The sequence below is a fragment of the Maylandia zebra genome, linkage group LG20 (assembly GCF_041146795.1).
Source record: "Maylandia zebra isolate NMK-2024a linkage group LG20, Mzebra_GT3a, whole genome shotgun sequence".
Classification (NCBI taxonomy): domain Eukaryota; kingdom Metazoa; phylum Chordata; class Actinopteri; order Cichliformes; family Cichlidae; genus Maylandia; species Maylandia zebra.
The window spans coordinates 2,689,414-2,708,905 of NC_135186.1; the positions used below are offsets into that span (position 1 = coordinate 2,689,414).

Genomic DNA, 19,492 nt, shown 5'->3' on the forward strand with positions numbered 1-19,492 from the left:
TTTTTCTTGAAAGAGTTTCAAGTGTCAGAGGATTAAGGCGCAAAGATGGATAAGAAATATGACTAAATTGTTACAGAAGAGATGAAACACTCCCGACGCACAGTTTAGAAGAAGAGCTCAGGACTGAGAAAGGCTGGAGGAAGGGCGGTAGGTTGATTGGCCGAGGCAAGATGGGAAAGGAAGACAATAAAGAAAAAACAAACAGTCCCCGGCAAGGAGCTCCCCTTCTAAAAAGGATTAAAGAGGATGTCCGGTCCCAGCTCAACCCCCCAACTCACTTCCCATGTCCTCCTGACATCAGTGTGCAGCAGTCAATCTGCAACTGCTTTTTAGTGTATTTTTGTTTCAAATACCGACCCTCATTACCTCTGCTGTCGGCCTTGCATCAGAATGTGGTCAAGTAACGATGGCATGGACTGGTGCACAGCTCAGCAATGTAAAAAAAAAGAAGACAAAAAGTCTGCTTTGCATAATGAAAACATCTTTTATAGTGTAGTTACACACCTGCACAGCCGTGTTTGTAGAACAGAAATTTATATTTCCGCTCTTTATTTTGAGTTCTCTCGTTAATCTTTCACTCCTGGTGTGTTGACATGTGTTCTGCCTTCAGTTCTGCATCACCTCGCACACCTGCAGTTAAGCCTCGTCTACTAGTCAAGCGAGGGTTGTGTCCCTGAAACAAAATGCTCTTTTTGCACATTTGTCGAAGTCCACAGATTCATTGATTAACTTAAGTCTGTACTTGGAGCCTTTACTCTGCCTCATGACCCATTTAATCCTTATCTATTGATTGTTTTCCTTCGCCAGTAACCTTTTGCTTCTCCTGTCTCTTTATGCCTTTTCTTCAGACTCGTATTCGGCAGCAGGCAGTGAGGGCAGCATCTCCACCTCCGTGGCGTCGCTGCCCCCACAGGCATCAGGCAGCTCGGCCCCCAGCTCCCCAGGCTCCAGGCGCTCTGTGAGCACCCTTAAAAAATGGCTCACAAACCCTGTCCGCAAACTTAGCGCTGGATCCACCGCCAAAGGAGAGCGTCAGGTCCGCAAACTTGAGGGAAAGCCTGCATGTCTTCCATCCCACAGCCAGAACCAAGATATGGGGAGCCTCCCAAGGCCTGTAGAGAGTCTCACCATCTTGCCTGTCACCCACAGAGAACCGGTGAGAATTTTTTTGATCATACGAACTAATCAAACAAAGCTTTGCCTGGTGAGTTTTGCAGTTCCGTTCTGCACATTTCACATGAACCGCCTCATAAGTAAACTGAAATTATTACTGCACCTCGTTAACAGTAGGTATTTGTATAAACTGGTTGTGATGCATGCAAAACTTCATTCTTGGGCAAACACAAATTAAAACCAACATCTTGACCACACTTGTTTATTTTAGGTAGCGCAAGGTTGTCAGTGGAGAAGCAGGTTTGATGTAGAGTTAATCCCCGGAGGAACAAGTACCATGTCAGTTAGCAGTGTTGCTGTGAATGACAGCAGCATTGCTGGCTCTTCCTGCAGTCTCTCACCCTACCCTGTTCTCTTATGTGTCCTCTTTTTCTTTTTAGCGCCGCCTGTGTCTCTCTGTGCCAGAACACATATGCACGCAACAGATTTTGTTATTCTGACACTGTGAACGTTTGTGTATGTGTGTGTGTGTGTGTGTGTATTCCAGGAGTGGAAAGATGGCCTGGCAAGCCCTGAGGACCTGTCACCAGCTACTCTACAGTCACCCAGCTGCATAACTGACTCGCTGATTGGCTGCACGTCACTGCCAAACGCCCAGGTCTGCCATCTTGATATGCTATCAAAATAACACCCAACCCTGTCCTGTTATGTCTCATATCACATATGATAAGTATCGCATAGAAATGACACCAAGCAGAACTTATACGTTGCTAACTTAAATGCAGTTAGTAATCTTTTGAAAGGAGGCCTGTTTTATATGATCTAGTAGCTGGCTATGAGATTGAAACTATGAAAATAATCCATTACCAATTCATTATAGCTGACAGTCTCAGAGAGGAGTAGAAATAATACTCTCAGTGAGGACGTAGCCTGGTGGGGAGGTGACATCAGCGCTCTTTGTCTCCATGGCCCTCCAGCCAGAGCTGGAAATGACTAACTCCACTGCTTTTTTTTTTTTTTTTGTCCATTTGATTCACCTTTTATTGTTTATTTTATTTTCACTTACTAATTCCACTGCTGCTGGAGGAGCTCAACGATGAAGCAACATGAGCACACAAACGCACGTAGGAGGGCTGCTTTTTGTAGCCACATATGCTACATACATATGCAGACATATATATGTGTGTGTGTGTATATATATGTACACAAATGCAGACATATGCACAGATGCATATGGAGACAAACTCTCAGACCAGATCGATGCCCCGAGGACCAGAGGGCAGAATCTGAGCGTGGCCAGTGTGATGCATGACTCACATTCAACATGTTGCAGAAGGACATGCCTGGAGATAAATAAGAAACGGCAAATGTGGTGAAAGATGACTTCACTTTTAGAACAAAGAAATGCTTAACAAAGAAGCGAACCCGTCTCCATTTCTCCATCAAACTGCTTGTGGCAAAGGAGTGTCTTAAGCTGGCTGGTCCCTTTTTGCTGCTAGAAGCTCGCTGGAAAATGGTGTTTGTTTGAACAGCGGGAGTGTTGCGTTAACCTGCGGTGCCTGCGTCCCATCAACAGGAAACAATAACGATGTCTGAGCATTTAAACACTGTGAAGTGCGTCCTGTTGTTGAATCGAGACCTGGGCACTTAAACTATAATTTCAGCCTCAACAACACTTTGAAAGACAATAGCGGGATTACATCAGAGGGATGAGGTCAGCGCTGTGGTGTTTTTACTGCCAGTGTTTGGTAGGAGAGCGAAAGCTACACACAGGGAGAGAGGTGGTGTGAGAGAGATTAAATTATGTAGGTCAGTCATCTCCGATGGTTCCTGTCATCTACACCACCTTCTCCGCCGACGGGCTCAGCGTTAAATGCGCTGCTCGTCTCCCCCACCCACCTTTTTAAAATAAAACTATAGTGTTTTTGATCAAGCACGGGAAATTTCTTACGATGTCCGCAGGTCTAACAAGCCGCTGTGTTAAAAAACAAGCCGGAACAAATGATCAACAGATCTATTAAATCACTTTTTCCTGAAGAACAGCTTGTACAGTCTCTGATCTTCACTCATAAAACGTATCAAACAGAAAACTCTTAACTAAAAGAATAAACTTTAACTCAAACCGGGACAGAAACTGTGAAAAGAGTTATGTGGTGCATTAGTTGTGAGCGCTCTTCAAAGCCATCCTTTGCTGTGTGACACCGGTGTTATTGCTGTTAAATTAGATTTTTCTGCACTTGAGACATAATGAAATCACCCAACTCTGTTTGTATCACAGTATCATAACTTTGATGTGCACTTGTGTGCATAAGGATTGCTTTGCCCCATCCCTTATAAAAATAAAAAATTGCTGATGCCACCTCTGCAGTGGAAAATACAGTTTCAAGCACAGGCCGTAATACCTATATTACAGTTTAAACAATCACATTTTAAGCCACACAGATTCATGTTTCCTTACATGAGGGCCTTTAAATTCACTTTACTACTGGTGATTTGCAGCAGTCTGTGTTCCAAGTGAAGAGTGCAATCAAAAGTTGGTCCACAGCTATAAATATGAAATAACAAAAGGCAGATATCAAATTATGGACAATTTATTTATTAGATTAAAACACTGTGCTTTAATCCAAGACAAAAATATAGTCAATGCAAATATTCTGTGGTGCAAACCTCTACATGCAAACATCCTTTTTTTGTTCTCATATCCAGATAATTACACTTTTATAATAAAATTCTTCTTTGATTTCTACACATAAAACTTGGAGCTTGTATTTTTTTTACCCATAGAAAAAAAAAAGTTTTGTAATCACTTCGCTCTCAACTGAACTTACTTGCTTGGAAAGGTTTGGCCTCGACTTATTCTAAAACTGTTGTCAGTTTATTTCGCAGGCTTCTGGCTAGAAAACAAAACTTACAACAGAGAGAGACAAGGGATTTTTTTTTCCTGTGGGTTTTGCCACAGCACACCTGGAAATGATCAGGGAGCCAGGGAGACCTGTCAGCTAGGCTGGAGCACTCCTAGCGGGGCAAGATGAGCTGGGGGAGAGAGGGTCTTCGTGGAGTCTCTCTGTCTCTCTTACTTGGCTTTGTCTCTTTCACACGCACCCCTGTGACACAACCGGAAGCTCAAAACTTCTTGATGGCAGCAAGTTTATCAAGGGGAACGCAGGTGAACAAGTTGAACTAGACCAGAGGAGAAAAGGAGAGTCTTGTCCCTCTTTCCGTTTGCTTATATGTGTATCAGTCCAGCCGTGAATTTATTTCTCTTTTGGGCAGCCTTCTGCCAGGCGGGTCTGAGTGGTTAGGTGTGTGTCTGGTGGTTTGTGTATGTGTTTAAGGCGGGGTGGTTCTGCTTGACTGGGACAAGGGGACACTGGGATTTAGGTAAAGACAGATGTCTGCCCCTATAGGTTTCCGGAGTCAGGAGAGAGTCAAAAGGCTAAAAAGAAATGCTTTAAAAATAGAAGGAGCAACTTTTTAAATAGATACAGTTAGACAGACATATTGTAGTGAGGTTTGAAGGGATGAGTGTGAATGCTAATATAGACAAACTAAGGGTTGTCTGCAGATGTTAAGCACGTCTCTGTTGAGTTAGTCATGACTTAAATCTTTGCAGGCCCTCTTTGCGGTGTGCACAATGACTCTATATTTGTGCTAGAACCCCCACAGGAAATTATATCAATTCCAGGAAAAAGCTTGAAAAAGGAGGTCACGTATGTACCACATGAACACAATCGATTAGATCGCAGTAACACAGGTTTGTTCTAAATGATTATCAGGAACAGCTTTATTTATTATCTTCTACAAGCACAGGCCCCCCCCTGACTCTTTATCTGTTTTTTTCTATGTGTGTCACAGCATGCATCATTAACAACAACAATCTGATCTTTTTATCATTCAATCTCTGTTACTCGTGTCTCTCTGCGCTCCCTGGTCACCCTGGCAACCTGCATCATTACCATTTCTCTCCTGCTCTTTATCTCCCTTTGTTTACTTTATTCCTGGCATGATCCACATTACCTTTGATAAACAGTTTGTCTGCCTGTCTCTTCCTCCTCAGGACACGCAGTCCATCGGTGTTCTGCCAGATGACAGCGAGTCCGTCTTGATGGACGACACCTCCAGCCAATGGTCAGCTGCAGCTGACACCGAGGAGGAGAGGAAGAGTGCCTTAGAGAAAAGCATGTATGTGTTTCAGACGTCACTTAATTTATGCCCGATGGCAATTCGGGCTGTTGTCCATTCTTTAAATAAATGTGTTGTCTCAAACAGCAATATATTTAAGTGCAGCTGCTCTTAGAAAGCGTTAGCACTTGCAGCTCAGCTTACAGCTGAGATGCAGCTGAGTGCGTCTCCTTGCATGTTGAGTTGATGGTGGAACTAAATGACAATTTCACTTATTTTGAGGATTTTCCAGAAATCGCTGTCTGACTTATAAAAGAATATGCAGAGTAATAACTAAGATTAATGGTGCCTTTGTTCCATTCGGCTGCTTTATTTTCAGGTTCATTGCGACACTGCTTTACTTGGACACTTCAAATAACTGAGCCATTGTTAATATGTTTGATGGTCCTTTTCCTGCTATGACAAGATAAATGTCTGTTCAGAAGCACCTACAGGGCAGGTCACTGCACCAAAGAAGAGAAAAGTAAAGCTTTTCCTTTTACTAGTCTAAAAATTCAGATTGACTTCTGAAAAAAATGAAAGGAATAACAGTAATACTGAAGACAGACACAGTGCTTTAAGATGACTCATATAGTAAGTACTGATAGTTTTAGATTGAAGTTTTTATAAAAGGTATTTGTGAAATATGTTTTTAGGTGGTAAAACTGTAATGATTTATGTGGATCATCTTACTTATCTGTTGAGCTTAAAACATTACTATTATTACTAGTAATGTTTACTATTACTAAGCATTAATTAGCAGTTGTCACATGACCAACGCTCCATACTGTGGTCATGACGTGGTATCTTAGCTTTCCTCCTGATAACGAGTGCAAGGCAGTCACAAGTCACGGGAAACATAAACATAGGTGTTTATTTAAATTTTGCACGTTCAGCTGATCCTCAGTTAATAATTCTGTTAGCTAATTAGATTTATTGGACTTAGAGTGTATGGTCTGAATACCTGCTGTGTTTTCTCTCTAGCTTGTACCAAATCACATATTCATTTCCAGGAAACTCCTTATAAACTTGTTATTATTATTTCCATTCTGGAAATATATTAGCAAACTGGGACCTGTAAAATGAAGTGTTTTGCAGGGTGCAGAAAGAATTCAGTGAGATAATCCTAACCGTAATCTTTCCTCATTTATATTTTTATAGGTATGTGCTGAAGGAGCTTATTGAGACTGAGAAGTACTACGTGTCAGACCTGGGGCTCATAGTGGAGGTAAACCACCGAGTCTGGCAGCTAAGAACACACAATCTCCCTGACAAAAAGGAGCACGCTTAGTCATCCTTGCAGTCTTTCAAAGCGAGCTCTAAAGCTTAACCATCACAGTTCTGTCACTTTACTCCACACTTCGGTCTGCCTCCATCACACCATCTCCAAACTTAAGCAGATTTTGTGAATTATTAGCGTGAGGAGTGTTATATTGCCAGAGATCCATCTCCTACTGCTGAAAATAGCTCAAGATATTTTGGTTCAGAAATGAATTCTTGCCATCTGAAGGTTAATTAAAGCTCCAAAACAGTGTGTGTGTGATTGCTGCTCTTTGTTATAACAACTTCACTGTATTTACTTTTACTGTTTTGAGCCAGCTGCAGATTTTTGCAGGACTTAAGAAACAACGGCTGCTTTCTCTCCTTTTTGCAGGGCTACATGGCCACAATGAGCGCCAAAGGTGTGCAGGAGGACATGAAGGGAAAAGACAAAATTGTTTTTGGGAACATTCATCAAATATTTGACTGGCATAAAGAGTAAGTCCCTATTTTTTTTCTCACGGAAGTGAGAGGAGGAAAGTGTGTGAAAAATATACGCTTGCTCTAACTGCATGCAAAATGAAAGGCAAACAATAAATTGCAGAGTACGTGCTTGTAGCTCAGAGAGGACAAAGGAAAAAAAGTGCAGGAGGGAAATCTGACCTTCCGTTTTGTGGATGTGTGTGTGTTTCCTCTATGTAGCTACTTCCTGGGAGAGCTGGAGAAGTGTTTGGCAGAGCCAGAGCGGCTGGCTCAGCTCTTCATTAAACATGTGAGTATGGTGTAAAGACACACACACAAATGCACGTACGCACATAGTGCACGTGTCTAGGTCTACTTTTTGTGCTGTTTGGAGTAAAGGTAAAAAAGAGCTACAGAAAACAAAACACAGAGCTCCTGCTTATCCTTTACCGTACCTCTTTCCGTCTCTCTCAGCTGCCAACATCTCTCCTTCCTCTTCCCTGTTACTGATACGTCTTAGTCAGGCTGTGTTTTTACAAGCGTGCACATGGCTAACAGACACACACACATGACACGCTGTCTGATCTTGCAGTCTGGGCTGGAGGACTGGTCAGGAAACACCAGGGGAAAACAGTCTGAAAAGCAAACAAGAATAAAAGGAAGAATAATAAATTTTAAGCTCAGACTTTTTGATATGAAAGATTTTTTTCCTCCCCTCCCAAAAGCAGGGTCGTCTTTCTTTCACATCTTGACTCAAGAACGATGACACATGCAAAAAGATTCCCTGTTTAGTATATTGTTCTGCCAGTAGAACAGAGCTAGAGTCACTATAAGGTCACAACACTGATACAGCAGGAAAAATTAGATTTATGTATACTGAGTGAGTGGTGACACATGCAGACGAGATAGACATAATGCACAATTTTACCAAGTCGCTTCTTTTTGTGAACGTGATTAACTTAAATGTGTGTCTGTCTCTGACTGTAGCTCTTTAAACAATCCAATAAGGCTGAGCCCTCTGGACAATTAACTTAAAAAGCCTGTGGGGGAATAAAAAAACTTGTAACTAAATCTAAGCACAGTGTCAAACTGTGAAAACAAGCAGACTGGGAACACGGTCCTAATGAAAAACAGAAAACACAGTTGGCTTTTAACAAGCTGAGTCACTTGTATACAACACATGTGCTCACTTGCACACATATAGAGACACACATGAACACGTGAACCCTCGTGTGTCAGCAGTCGCTGTCTGCAGTGTTACATGATGTCCACTGAGGTGTAGCAGCTTGCTGTTCTCTAGGTTACAGAGCCATGTCTGTTGCTAGGTGTACTCCCATATTGGCAGCCTTTAAAAGGCTCTGGTTACACAGAGGGCAACCTGGGTAAATTATACATAACCTGATGCTCATCTACATATAACTCCATTAGGCCTCTCAGGTCTGCCACATCTGCACTTCCACGCCAATTAGTCACACAAGAGTAGGCACTACCAGACAGAGCTGGCTTCAAAGGCCCAGTCTTAGACGAATCATTATTGCTCTGCTCCCTTTCATCCCAAAGAGCAACCAGAGACCCGCACATTGATTACTCATGTTTGTACTCACTTTCATGGGCATTTTCATTTACTTGTAATGCTCCTTAAGATCTGTATTTCTCATCTCATCTTTTTTTTCTTTTACCATGTGGCTAACGTTTTGTAACAAAATGCTCAGTGAAATTATTTTATAATGTGGCTCGTATTGCAGGAGAGGCGCCTGCATATGTATGTTGTGTACTGTCAGAACAAGCCCAAGTCAGAACACATTGTCTCAGAATACATCGAGACTTACTTTGAGGTGAGTGAATTTCAACGTCTGACTCTGTGCAGTTTTTCTGTTTAGCCTAACCATCTTCAAGATGCTGTTTATATTTCTGTTCTGTTTATGCCCACGACTGTGTACGTGCGACTTTGTTTTCTGATTTGCCATTTGTTTATTATTCCAACTGACAGCAAGAACAAGACAAATAGGTATTAGTTGCAGAGCCTGTGCTTTATGGTCATAGAGGAATTATACAGGCCAACAGCTGCCGTGTTTTGTGCTCTCACGTCGATAAAATGTTGCGTCCGTTTCCGCTGTTAGGAGCTCCGGCAGCAGCTGGGCCACAGGCTGCAGCTGAACGACCTGCTCATCAAACCTGTCCAGAGGATCATGAAGTATCAGCTTCTGCTCAAGGTAAAAAGCATGTCATTGCTGTACTGTTAGCCAAACACCAGCGCCGTGTCTGCTATGGGGTTGCAAACATACAAGTAGAAAAACCAAAACACTTACATACAAACCTCTGTGCAGAAATGCTGATCACACACAATGTTGTCTGGTCAGGGTGCGATTAAGCAGGAGAGAAAGAGGCTCTATATATAAAATTTAAACAATAGTGTGTAAAAGTCCTTGAGCAGTATTCAGCTCATAAATACTGCCTCTCATTATTCTGCCCAGCAAACCTGGAATGCTCTGGTGACCGTGCTGTGTTTATTTCAACAGGACTTCCTAAAGTATTACACCAAAGCTGGGATGGACACGGAGGAGCTGGAGGTGGGTTTTGCTCTTTGCGCTTTAAATGGATAGATACATTTATTTATCCGTGTGGGGAAATTTTCTTGTAGCAAATTGTGGCTGACATTTGTATACACCATATAAGAACAATAACATCAACATAAGCAGCCATAAGCACACAATATGCAAACACTTTCACTGTCCTTGCATCTTAGGGATGACTTTAGCCACATCAATCTAGCCTCCTATGCGTTGCCCATGTTTAGAAATTTGATGGCTTGAGGAATATAAAATTGGACCTGTTTTGGTAAATATGAGGGAACAATAGTGTTGTGCAGATTGTAATAGTTTAAAGAAGGAGGCGAGTGAATGCCTCACATCACTCACAAAATTATGTACTTTATTCCATACTTGATCCCTATAAATGCTTTCTAAGCTTGCTAATCAAATTCCTAGCAACATAGTTGCTGTCGTTACTGTGCTTCTAATTGCCTTTCCCCCTTGTAAACAGAAAGCAGTAGAAGTGATGTGTTTTGTGCCAAAACGTTGCAATGACATGATGAATGTGGGCAGACTACAAGGTTTTGAGGTATGTCTCTGGATGTTTGGATCATCTTTCCTCCAAAAATTTGCCTTGGAATAATTTGTGTTCAGCTCATGAAAACCACAGTCTAACTACTTTCCCCGTTTTTTGGTTTTGTTTTAACTTTACCAGGGTAAGATCACAGCCCAGGGCAAGCTTCTCCAGCAGGACACCTTCACTGTTATAGAGCAGGACAGTGGCTTCCTGTCTCGTGCCAAGGAAAGACGCGTCTTCCTGTTTGAGCAGTTGGTCATCTTTAGTGAGCCGATAGACAGGAAGAAAGGCTTTTCACTCCCTGGATACATATTTAAAAACAGCATCAAGGTGAGAGCCTACTAAGCCTTAATAAACTCAAATGAGCCACACAGGATGTTTTTATGAACTGTATGCACTAATAAAAAGAAAAGAGAAAGTTCAACTCACTCCCAGGTTAGAAGTTACGTAACAGAACCAAAACGCACTCATTCCTGCCTGGCTTACATAATTCTGTCTTGTGGACTTTTTAGAGGCATGCGTGTGTTAACAAAGCATTTAACAAGCAAAGTCGAATCATATATATATGTTTCAGGTGAGCTGCCTGGGGGTGGAGCCCAGTGTGGACAGCGATGATGCGCGCTTTGTGCTGACATTACGCAATCCCGATGGAAGTGTGGTGCGCTTCCAGATGCAGGCCTCCTCCCCAGAGATAGGAAGGGCCTGGGTCAATGATGTGGTTCAGATCTTGGAAAGCCAGCGCAACTTCCTTAATGGTAAGTGCCAACCGAGTAAAGAAGACTCACATTTCAATCCAGTTCAGTTCAGATTTAATTTATATAGCACCAAATCACAACAACAGTCACCTCAAGCTGTGGTGAAGTGAAGCAATCCCTTATGAGCAAGCACTCAACCACGCTCAGTGAGGGGCAGTGGGGGTGATGGCAAAGAAAAAGATAGCAGACGAAGGGGGAGAGATGATAAAAATTCAATGACATGCTGCAGTGGGGGAGTAATTTATGGATCTCTCACATCTATAAGTTATATTTTAGCTTGGAGTTTAGAGTTTCATTTATTGTCTATGTGACAAGCTTACAAGACTGTGTAGTCTTTATATTCCCAGCACACCTAGAAGAAAAAAGAAGGTTAGAAAATATTCAATTATTATTATTAAAATTGCAAGATTGCATGACGTTAGCATAAAGCATGGCATATGTAAATATACTGACCAACTTTTTCACGGTTTTGGCTTTGCATGAAAAAAATAGAAATAAATAAAAGACTGTCATTGTGGATTTTTGTAGTGTTATGTCAGAACTTTACATTTAATTTGCATTTTTATGATCATAACTTTAAAGTTGTAAGGATTTGGTATCATCCACTGTGTTTTTTATGGAACACTGACATGAAGAACCCATTAACTTTCTTTCTTTATTATCAACAAAACCTAATGTTAGTCATTGCTTTTCAAAAGCACTTGTATTTATTGAGGATCTTTTGGTAGTACTGAGCAGCCTGTATGGGTTCCGCTGTATAAGCAGGTGATGATTACAATATAATGCTGTGATGTTGTAATAATATGAAAATATGTCTTATCATAGATGTCTTCATTTCCTCAACAAATACATACTTAAATCCTCTGGATGCATTGTTTTATAAAAGATTCAGAATCAGCAGCAGAGTTTCATAAGACCTGCCTGTTGTTTCTCTCTCAGCCTTACAGTCGCCTATTGAGTACCAGCGGCGAGAGAGCAAGTCTAATAGCCTGGGCCGCAGTATGAGGCCCCCTCTGTCTGCTGCCAGTGCCCTGCGGCCTCACTCCTCTGCCTCCATTGACCGTCATAAACTGCCCTCCCTTCACTCTCACAACACCTCCCTTCCTGCGCTCTACCTTCCAAGCCAAGGCCAGAGCCAAGGATCCAATGAGACCTACTCGCTGAGGGATGTAAGTCACTTGTGTTTCTTTCATCTCTGCATACAGTGACACTGTCCAGCAGTAACTGCTTACTCAAACTCAATCCTTCTGTTCATGAGACACTGCATGGCCTATTTATCTCTTAAGCTTTTACTGCTTCTGGACTGGAATGTTGCAAAAAAATAAAATATTAATAAAAAACAGCAAATGGTATTGTGTGCATGCACTCCTGTACTTAGAGACTTATCTGTTCTTACCTGCTTCTGCAGCCCACTGTGGTCCAGCCATGCCCTGCTGACTCCCACACTGTTTCTCCATCACATGTCCGACTTGGCTTAACTGATCAGCCAAACTGTCAAGCTGTGTCAAATGGGCTGTACACCCCAACCACACAAAGTGTACAGGTAGTGTATACGTATGCACAAATCAGTCTGTGGGGTTGGTTCGATGGTACACATGTAATTATTTCGCACAAAACGTCACAATTAATTAATAGCAAAAAAGCGTCACAAAGCTCTACAGTGGGAAATAAGGTCTAATTAACGTTACATTGATTTCCTTAAAGGCATTTACCATTAAAATGGTAACTATTTTTTCAGACACACCGTAGAGACATTGTTGAGTCATAAAAAGAGTTATTTCCCCCCCTGTTGGATGGTAAAGGAATTATTAAAACTCTGAACATTTTTGAAGGAAACCCGATTACAACAGCTTCACAGTAAGAATTCGGGTCTCGCTGTCCTGGAAGCTCGGAATTTTATTCAAAAATAGGAGCATCCTGTTATTGGGATTCCGTGCATTACCATTAGCAGAGTTTCCCTCTGTCATCACTTGGCTCGTGTCCGTAGAGGGACTGCGCTGACCGGTCAGAAGTTGTTGTTCTTCGTTTCGCTCTCTGTTTACTCAGGTTGGACAGACTTGGCACACAACAAACAGGAAGTAGGCAGAGACAGAATTCAGCAAAAGGAAGTCAGAAAAAGATGCCTATCAAACGCAGATAATCGTTTCCTATAGTTGTGCTGGGGAACATACAGAAGATGGGTGGGCCAGTGCGTTTTTCAGGCTGAGGCTGTAAAAGAAAAGTGCTGGGATAGAACGGTGTATCGTGTTGTTTTTGATATGAAAATCAAAATGCGGTATGTCTTTGTGATGAACATCCCCTCTCTCCCCAGCAGAGAGCAGGAGAGGGCTGCCGCAGGGGTCAGGCTTCTGATGCTGGAAACCAGGGTCCATTGTCGGGTCCATCAGCTGGACGACGTCCCAGCAACCTGGCCCAGCTAGCTGAGGATGACCTTTGAACTTTGGTGCCGTGTGCGTCATCGGTCAGGAGGACGGCAGCTAAGGCCACAGCTGGGAAGACAAGAATCGACTATTTGTTTATGCCAGACTGCACCTTACCTGGTTCAGTCAAGATTTCTGAAGATCAATGAAGGACCCTGATGAATATATGAAGGAACTATGGGCTGCAACTATGATAAATGACTTTGCTCCTTTTTAGAGAGCCATTTAAAGGGAGGTGACTTAGCCTTGATCACCTTCAGTGTACACGAACAGCACCCAGTGGGATGTCACTGGACTCATAGTTACAAAATACTCCGTGGACACTTACTGTTGTGACAGTTTCTGCTTTTTACCTTTTTTGAGAGTTTATATTCTCTCTTTGAAAGGGCAAGGGGAATTTGTTTGATGATTCCATTCCTAAATGGGGAAGTCACTGGAGTTACGTGTGTGCCTGAATGTATGTTTATGAAATTATGTGTGGATGTGTTTGTGCGCATGAGAGTGTGGAAGGAGTGGCTCTGGCTCCTCTTGTACTCTCTGTTAAACTTCCTTGAAGAGCTTTTTTGTTTTCTGATGCCCCATTGCGAAGACAAACACAGTTACATTTTTACATTTTATTTTCATTTCCCTGCTGACAACTGAGTTTGCCGTTTGTGTTAACAAGAAGAGGAAAGACAAAATGTGCCACAAGTACTTTACTCGCTCAAATTTCATCTGCAAGTAAAAGAACTTTCTTTCTTGCCGCCATGTTGAGAGCACCTCTTTGCTCTGTTATTCTGTTTGACCGGCCTCCCTTTGATCCAGACAAAAAGGCATGAGGAAGCCCCCTGGAGGCTCTCTGTGGGTATGACGTCACTTCAGAATACTTTTTACTCTTTGGGCAACTCCAGAGGAGTTGCGAGATATGCATTAAAGGGCCTGCTGTGCTGACCCAAAGTTCTGCATGCAACATCTTTACATACATCTTTCTTTCTTTCTTTACAAGCCAACTTGGGTTGCTTGTGATTTTTGGGGACAGGGGTCCCTAAAACAGCTCATTGGTTTAAACTAATATGAATTGTTTCATCGGTCCACTTTTGTCATGTTAAAAGCCGTGCACCATTTCTATAAACTCTGTTAGCTTTTGGCCACATGGGCTAAATACTGTACAGTGCATACCATAAATTATACATTTTCACTTGTACCACGAAGAATGACCAAGGTATGCCAAAAAATGTCACCGTTCCAGATGGTCCCATTGAAAATGACATGTTGTTGCATAAACAGAGCGATGCTGACAAATCTGCATGCGCCCACCTCCTCAACAGTGCCAAACACAACTGCAGCTCAGCTTGCCGCTACTCTTACCACCAGTCGTTGATATTTGTGTTTCTATCTGGACGGTGTCAAAAAGAAGAGGAGAGCGGAGTAGGTCTGTTCTTCTTTGTGGCCAATAGAGGTCCCCACAAGGCTTCCATTCTCAGTTGAGTTGAATCATACAGCTGCACCAAAGATCAATAGGCCTCATGCTTCCTGCTAACAGTGAAGCTGCTTGCTAATCGATCGGTCCAAAAGGCAACACTAAATTACCTTAAGTAAACTGAAAGATGGGGCATTAGATGACTTGAACCATCTCATAAAATGTATCTGCAGTTAATGTGAAGTGGTGAGGTTTTTCATGGGAATTACTGATCAGGCAGTTTTGCATGTAACACAAAGGTATACCACTACAGAGAACCAAAAGCAAGGACATAAAACCAAGAGAGGGTTTGTTAATGACATGCTTGACTGAGTAGAAACAGTTGTATCATATGAATTAAAAAGTGTCTTTGAAACAGAGTGTAGTTTTTGTGTTTTTCTTTGTATTTGAGACTTATTTACTTTAAAATACACAACCATCTATACAGAGTATTTGAACAAGTATTTGACCTCGATGTCAGGTAAGTAAATTTAAAGGAAATTCACTCGATGGGCTCTGCAATCTGCGCTGAATTCTCTTAAATTCTGATTTGATTCAGATTAAACTTTCAAATTTGCCGTGGAGGTCCTCAGACTCCACCGCGGGACCTCTGACAAAGACAAAGCATTTTGCTTGCTTTTGCATCCCAGCTGGAGAAAGTTCAAACAGGATTAAAAACAAAGGGAAGAAACCCCTGGATGAGCAGACATCTGGTTGGCTGGCCTTTGAATAAAGCCCCATTCTGGGCAGTAAAGCGAGGCCGATCGTAATGTGGCTGTGATATATGGAGGCTTGTGGTGGAGTAGGGGGGAAGGGGGTATTAACTTTCACAAGGGTGCAAAATCAAAGGGAGTTCCTGCCGCTGCTGAGGGGGTCTCAACAACAGGGGTCCTATTCACAGGGAATTCCTCTCCAGTGCCCTCTGTTGCATCTGTTGACTCAATTTTCTCCATTGAGAGAATGAAAACACTCATTAAAAGCCACATGGCTGTGAACTTGATTGCAGCGAGCGAGACAAACAGCTCCATCAATGGGATGAGTATTTACTTTGAGGTGTGAAAATCTTTGAACAGCCACCATGTTAGGTCTTTATGAGGATCTTCCCCCCACACACCAACAGCACAATGAGCAGCACTTGTATTCTGAAAGCAGTAAAATATCATTTGAATAAAAGGTTAGCTCAGTGGGTGCTTCAGATTGCCCTGAGAAATTCACTCGTTTGCTGAATGAGTTGCTAAGAAGTTTAAAACTGTGACTGACCCCAACTGTCTTTTTACTTCAGTTTCTTGTAGGTGTAAAAACGAGAACGTTGCTAGAAACCGTTTTAAGGACAATGTTTATTCAAATTTACATGCTGCCATAATACAAATAAAACTGTTCATGATATTTATACACAATTTACAGAGAACTTAAAAATGTAACATGTTTGCTGATCTGCAGCAATGAACATTACTGCTTCAGGGCAGATACGTATGCGGCTCGGAGACACTCATGTTTATATTTAAAAAAAAAAAGATTCTTACCTTGCAGTAGACAAATTAGCATATGTTTTGGAAAAAGATTCTAACGATCAACAGTAACACAGGCATTCATCCATTCGCTCGAGGGAACAGAAATCAGAGCTGTACTAAGGCATACATTTATTTAGGAACATATTAGGAAAGCCTTTTGAAATGTTTTTCATGTCTTGCAAATTCATCACATGAAAAAAATATTTACATCACAAAATTAAAAATAACAAAAAAACCCCAACTCTGATCAAATTTAAATTAATTTGAAAATGTGAAAGGGATACAATTAAGTTAACTCTAGGCGAGATCCGTTTGTGTGGCTTGAAGAAAGGTACACTGAATGCAGCACAAACTCTCACAATATCGCTTAGAAAGGCTTCAAGTTTTCTTTAAAGGTGCGTGGCTCCAAACAGCACATAATTATTAACTCAAAATGATCACTAAATATACTTTATGGTAGTATTTGAAGTCCAAAGCAGAGCTTTGACAACAGAATATATTCAGGGAGCTTGACGCTTACCCTCTAGTGCAAACCTATGGCAGTGAGTGTGAGTCACACATTCTTGTCTCTGATTGAAGAACCATAGCGATTATTCTCTCTTAATGTTGGTGAGCAGAGGGTCCGTGCTCTGTGAAGGTTGTCCAGATCGGCTCTTCCTCGTCTGGTGGGTCTTCACGTGTTTGGAGAGGTGGTCACTCCTCATGAATCTCTTGCCGCACTGCTGGCATCCAAAGCGCTTCTCCCCGGTGTGCGTGCGGAGATGCCGCTGTAGCTCATCCGAACGGGTGAAGCTTTTACCACAGAAGAGCCAGTTACAGATGAAGGGTCTCTCCCCGGCATGCCAGCGCAAATGAGCCTTCAGGTGTGAGGTCTTCTTGTACACTTTGCCACACTCTGGGATGTGGCAGATGTGCAGTCTCTTCTTTCCGAACTCCAACCCTCCGCCATTTGCCTGGCAGTTGGGGCATTTGCAGCGGCGGCAGCGGCGAGTGGAGCTCAGCAGACCTTTGGAGGTGCCCTGGAGAAGAGCAGCTATCTGGGGCTGATGCCCCAAAACCAGCTGTCTGCCCAGGGAGAACGGGTGGTTAGAAGGGGTAGCGTTGGTCTGGGGAAGGCTCCACCATTGCTGCCCTTCTTCCACATGGCCTCCGGACAAATGATGCCTACCTGATGAATTTGGGAGGAAGCTGGGGAAGTTTTGTCCCATATTGTTATGCTGAGGATAGTAGTGGCTGTTGGTCTGTGGCTGTGAGGACAGCACTTTAACAGGGGAGAGTTCAAAGGAGTAGGATGATGGTGGTTCAGCTGGAGGGGTAAGAGGCAGCTCATGGTGGTGATGATGGGGGTGATGGTGATGATGATGGTGACCCAGGCCAGACTGCATGTGTCCAGGGAACTGCATCTTGGGCACCGTGAAGGTCATCTGATGTGTGCTGAGGGCTGTGCTGGGTGGCATGTCATTGCTCCAGAGCTGAAACATTCCAGATGTTGAGCTGACAGTGCCCTCATAGGGGAACTGAGAACCCTCTGAGCCCATTGTGCTCCCCACCTGCCAGGCCTGGCTGCAGGTGGTGGCCAGAAAGGAGAGGGCGTTGGGTGCCCCCTCTGGAGAAGAGCTGGGCGTCCGGTCCTGTGTAATAATATACAAAAACACATCAGGTTTCCTGTCCTACTCGATGATCTTCAGGGTCAACAAATTGATTTAAAAAAAAAAACAAGCATTAAATTTTTTTTCAATCATGCAAATTGAAAATTAAACTTTGAAGTTAAAAAAAAAGTTTACATCAAAAAAATATGTGCAAACTATTTTAGTTCCCTCCCCTCGTTTCCTGCTAGTTTCAGTTGTCATAAAATGATTTTACCATCCGAGAAGCTAAATACTATTTTACAAGTTGCGAACACTCGCGCTCTCACAACAGAGAAAAGGAGGAGCAAACAAACGCATCCGCCTTAAAACAAAATAAAATAAAGAAGAATCTAACAAACCTGTAAAAATGTGTGCAAAAAGTTGTCGGTCCGTTGTATCGTCAGCGCAGCCATCTGTCCTCGCGCTGCTTCTCCAAGCACCTGCAACACAAACTGCGCCGAGAGGCACCGACGCACCGGCGCTAAACCACAGCTGGTCGCGCAGAAGAAAAATATGCTCACAGTCTTGAATGACTCCGACGCTTTGGCAGCAAACACTGGGAAGTTCATTCACATTCACTCCACTAGGTAAATGTTTTCAGAGTGCTAGCAGTCCAGGTGGTTATTTTAAAACAGCCGAAGGTGCCTGCCCTTTAGAGAACTTAGGGGCAGAGAGGCGCGGAGTAAATCCTGGCGATCATCTCAAAGGCGCCGGAGCTGCATCTTCTCTATATAGTGAGAAAAGATCCTCTCAACGGGGTCTTCAGTATGATGCAGGCGAGCCCGTCAATAGAGAGGAGATGTGAGGGAGGAAGGAGGGGGGCTTGTTAGGTGAAGGGGTGGGCTACTCATAATTTCACTCAATTTCAACCAAACGCTGACCCCAACAACTGACTCCTCCCTCAATTGTTCTGAGACAAAAAAAAAAAAAGACTCTAACAATGATTTTAAAAAGGCTCATGTAAAATCTGTGTTTTAGAAAAGCGTTTATTTGAGCTGACATGGTGTGTTTGAGATCCACTTCAATAATTCAAAAAAAGCATACGCAACTGTTACCCTATACAGTAAGAGAAAAAAAGAAAACAAGTTGCTGTTATGTGTTTCAGCAACTTTCACTGAGTGCATTTAGGACTAAATTTTGCACAAGAACAAAATGCTTAGTCTGTTAAAAGATCTAAGATAAACAGAGCCAGCTAAGTAGAAAAGAAAAAAAACCTCTCTCACTCTGGGAGTATTTACATGCTGATTTAACTCCATTGTGGGAAGTCAAGTAAAGATAGAAAGCGGGTGGATTTTTATTTTTGGCAACCATTACAGATGCAGTGTTAAATGAAAAGGTGGCCAAACTATGATCTCAAGTCAACAAGCAGAAGCAGAAACAATCATACAGGGCAGCAGTAAAACAAAGTGCACCACTTAAGGAAACAATGCACAATGAATATAAGCCTTTTTCTTACTTGTATAGATTGACTGGACATTTTAGAGGATTGTTAATTTTCTCCTAACAAACTTGTACCTCAACACAACAGCAGGCGCTTCTTGGCCACGTAAGGCTCGCAACTTTAAAGAAAGTCCCAGTATTTTCCGTAATTGATAAAACTCAATCAAAGGCTCCGAGTTCTCACCAGTAGGTGACA

General features: G+C 42.5%; 2 protein-coding genes across 5 annotated transcripts in view; one reads left to right on the forward strand and one right to left on the reverse strand.

Moving 5' to 3' along the window:
- Positions 1-15,097, forward strand: part of arhgef25a (Rho guanine nucleotide exchange factor (GEF) 25a) — a 42,629-nt gene extending 27,532 nt beyond the window's left edge. For 2 of the 4 annotated variants that reach the window (XM_004558761.6, XM_023152879.3), the window contains 15 exons: positions 849-1,156; positions 1,661-1,771; positions 5,171-5,295; positions 6,436-6,502; positions 6,929-7,032; positions 7,237-7,306; positions 8,742-8,831; positions 9,117-9,209; positions 9,516-9,566; positions 10,039-10,116; positions 10,243-10,434; positions 10,679-10,859; positions 11,799-12,028; positions 12,268-12,402; positions 13,171-15,097. In XM_004558761.6, coding sequence (XP_004558818.1) covers positions 849-1,156; positions 1,661-1,771; positions 5,171-5,295; positions 6,436-6,502; positions 6,929-7,032; positions 7,237-7,306; positions 8,742-8,831; positions 9,117-9,209; positions 9,516-9,566; positions 10,039-10,116; positions 10,243-10,434; positions 10,679-10,859; positions 11,799-12,028; positions 12,268-12,402; positions 13,171-13,296 — 1,961 coding nt within the window. In that variant the 3' untranslated portion in view covers positions 13,297-15,097. The remainder of the gene's footprint in view (positions 1-848; positions 1,157-1,660; positions 1,772-5,170; positions 5,296-6,435; positions 6,503-6,928; positions 7,033-7,236; positions 7,307-8,741; positions 8,832-9,116; positions 9,210-9,515; positions 9,567-10,038; positions 10,117-10,242; positions 10,435-10,678; positions 10,860-11,798; positions 12,029-12,267; positions 12,403-13,170) is intronic. The other 2 variants (XM_004558762.6, XM_004558763.6) reach the window with 2 other exon arrangements.
- A 939-nt stretch (positions 15,098-16,036) lies between these two features.
- On the reverse strand, positions 16,037-18,607 carry sp5l (Sp5 transcription factor-like). Its single transcript, XM_004558759.3, has 2 exons — positions 18,216-18,607; positions 16,037-17,859 (listed from the first exon to the last, which is right to left on the reverse strand). The coding sequence occupies exons 1-2, from the start codon at positions 18,423-18,425 to the stop codon at positions 16,819-16,821; spliced, it is 1,251 nt and encodes a 416-aa protein (XP_004558816.2). The 5' UTR covers positions 18,426-18,607; the 3' UTR covers positions 16,037-16,818.
- Between the last annotated feature and the right edge of the window lie 885 nt (positions 18,608-19,492).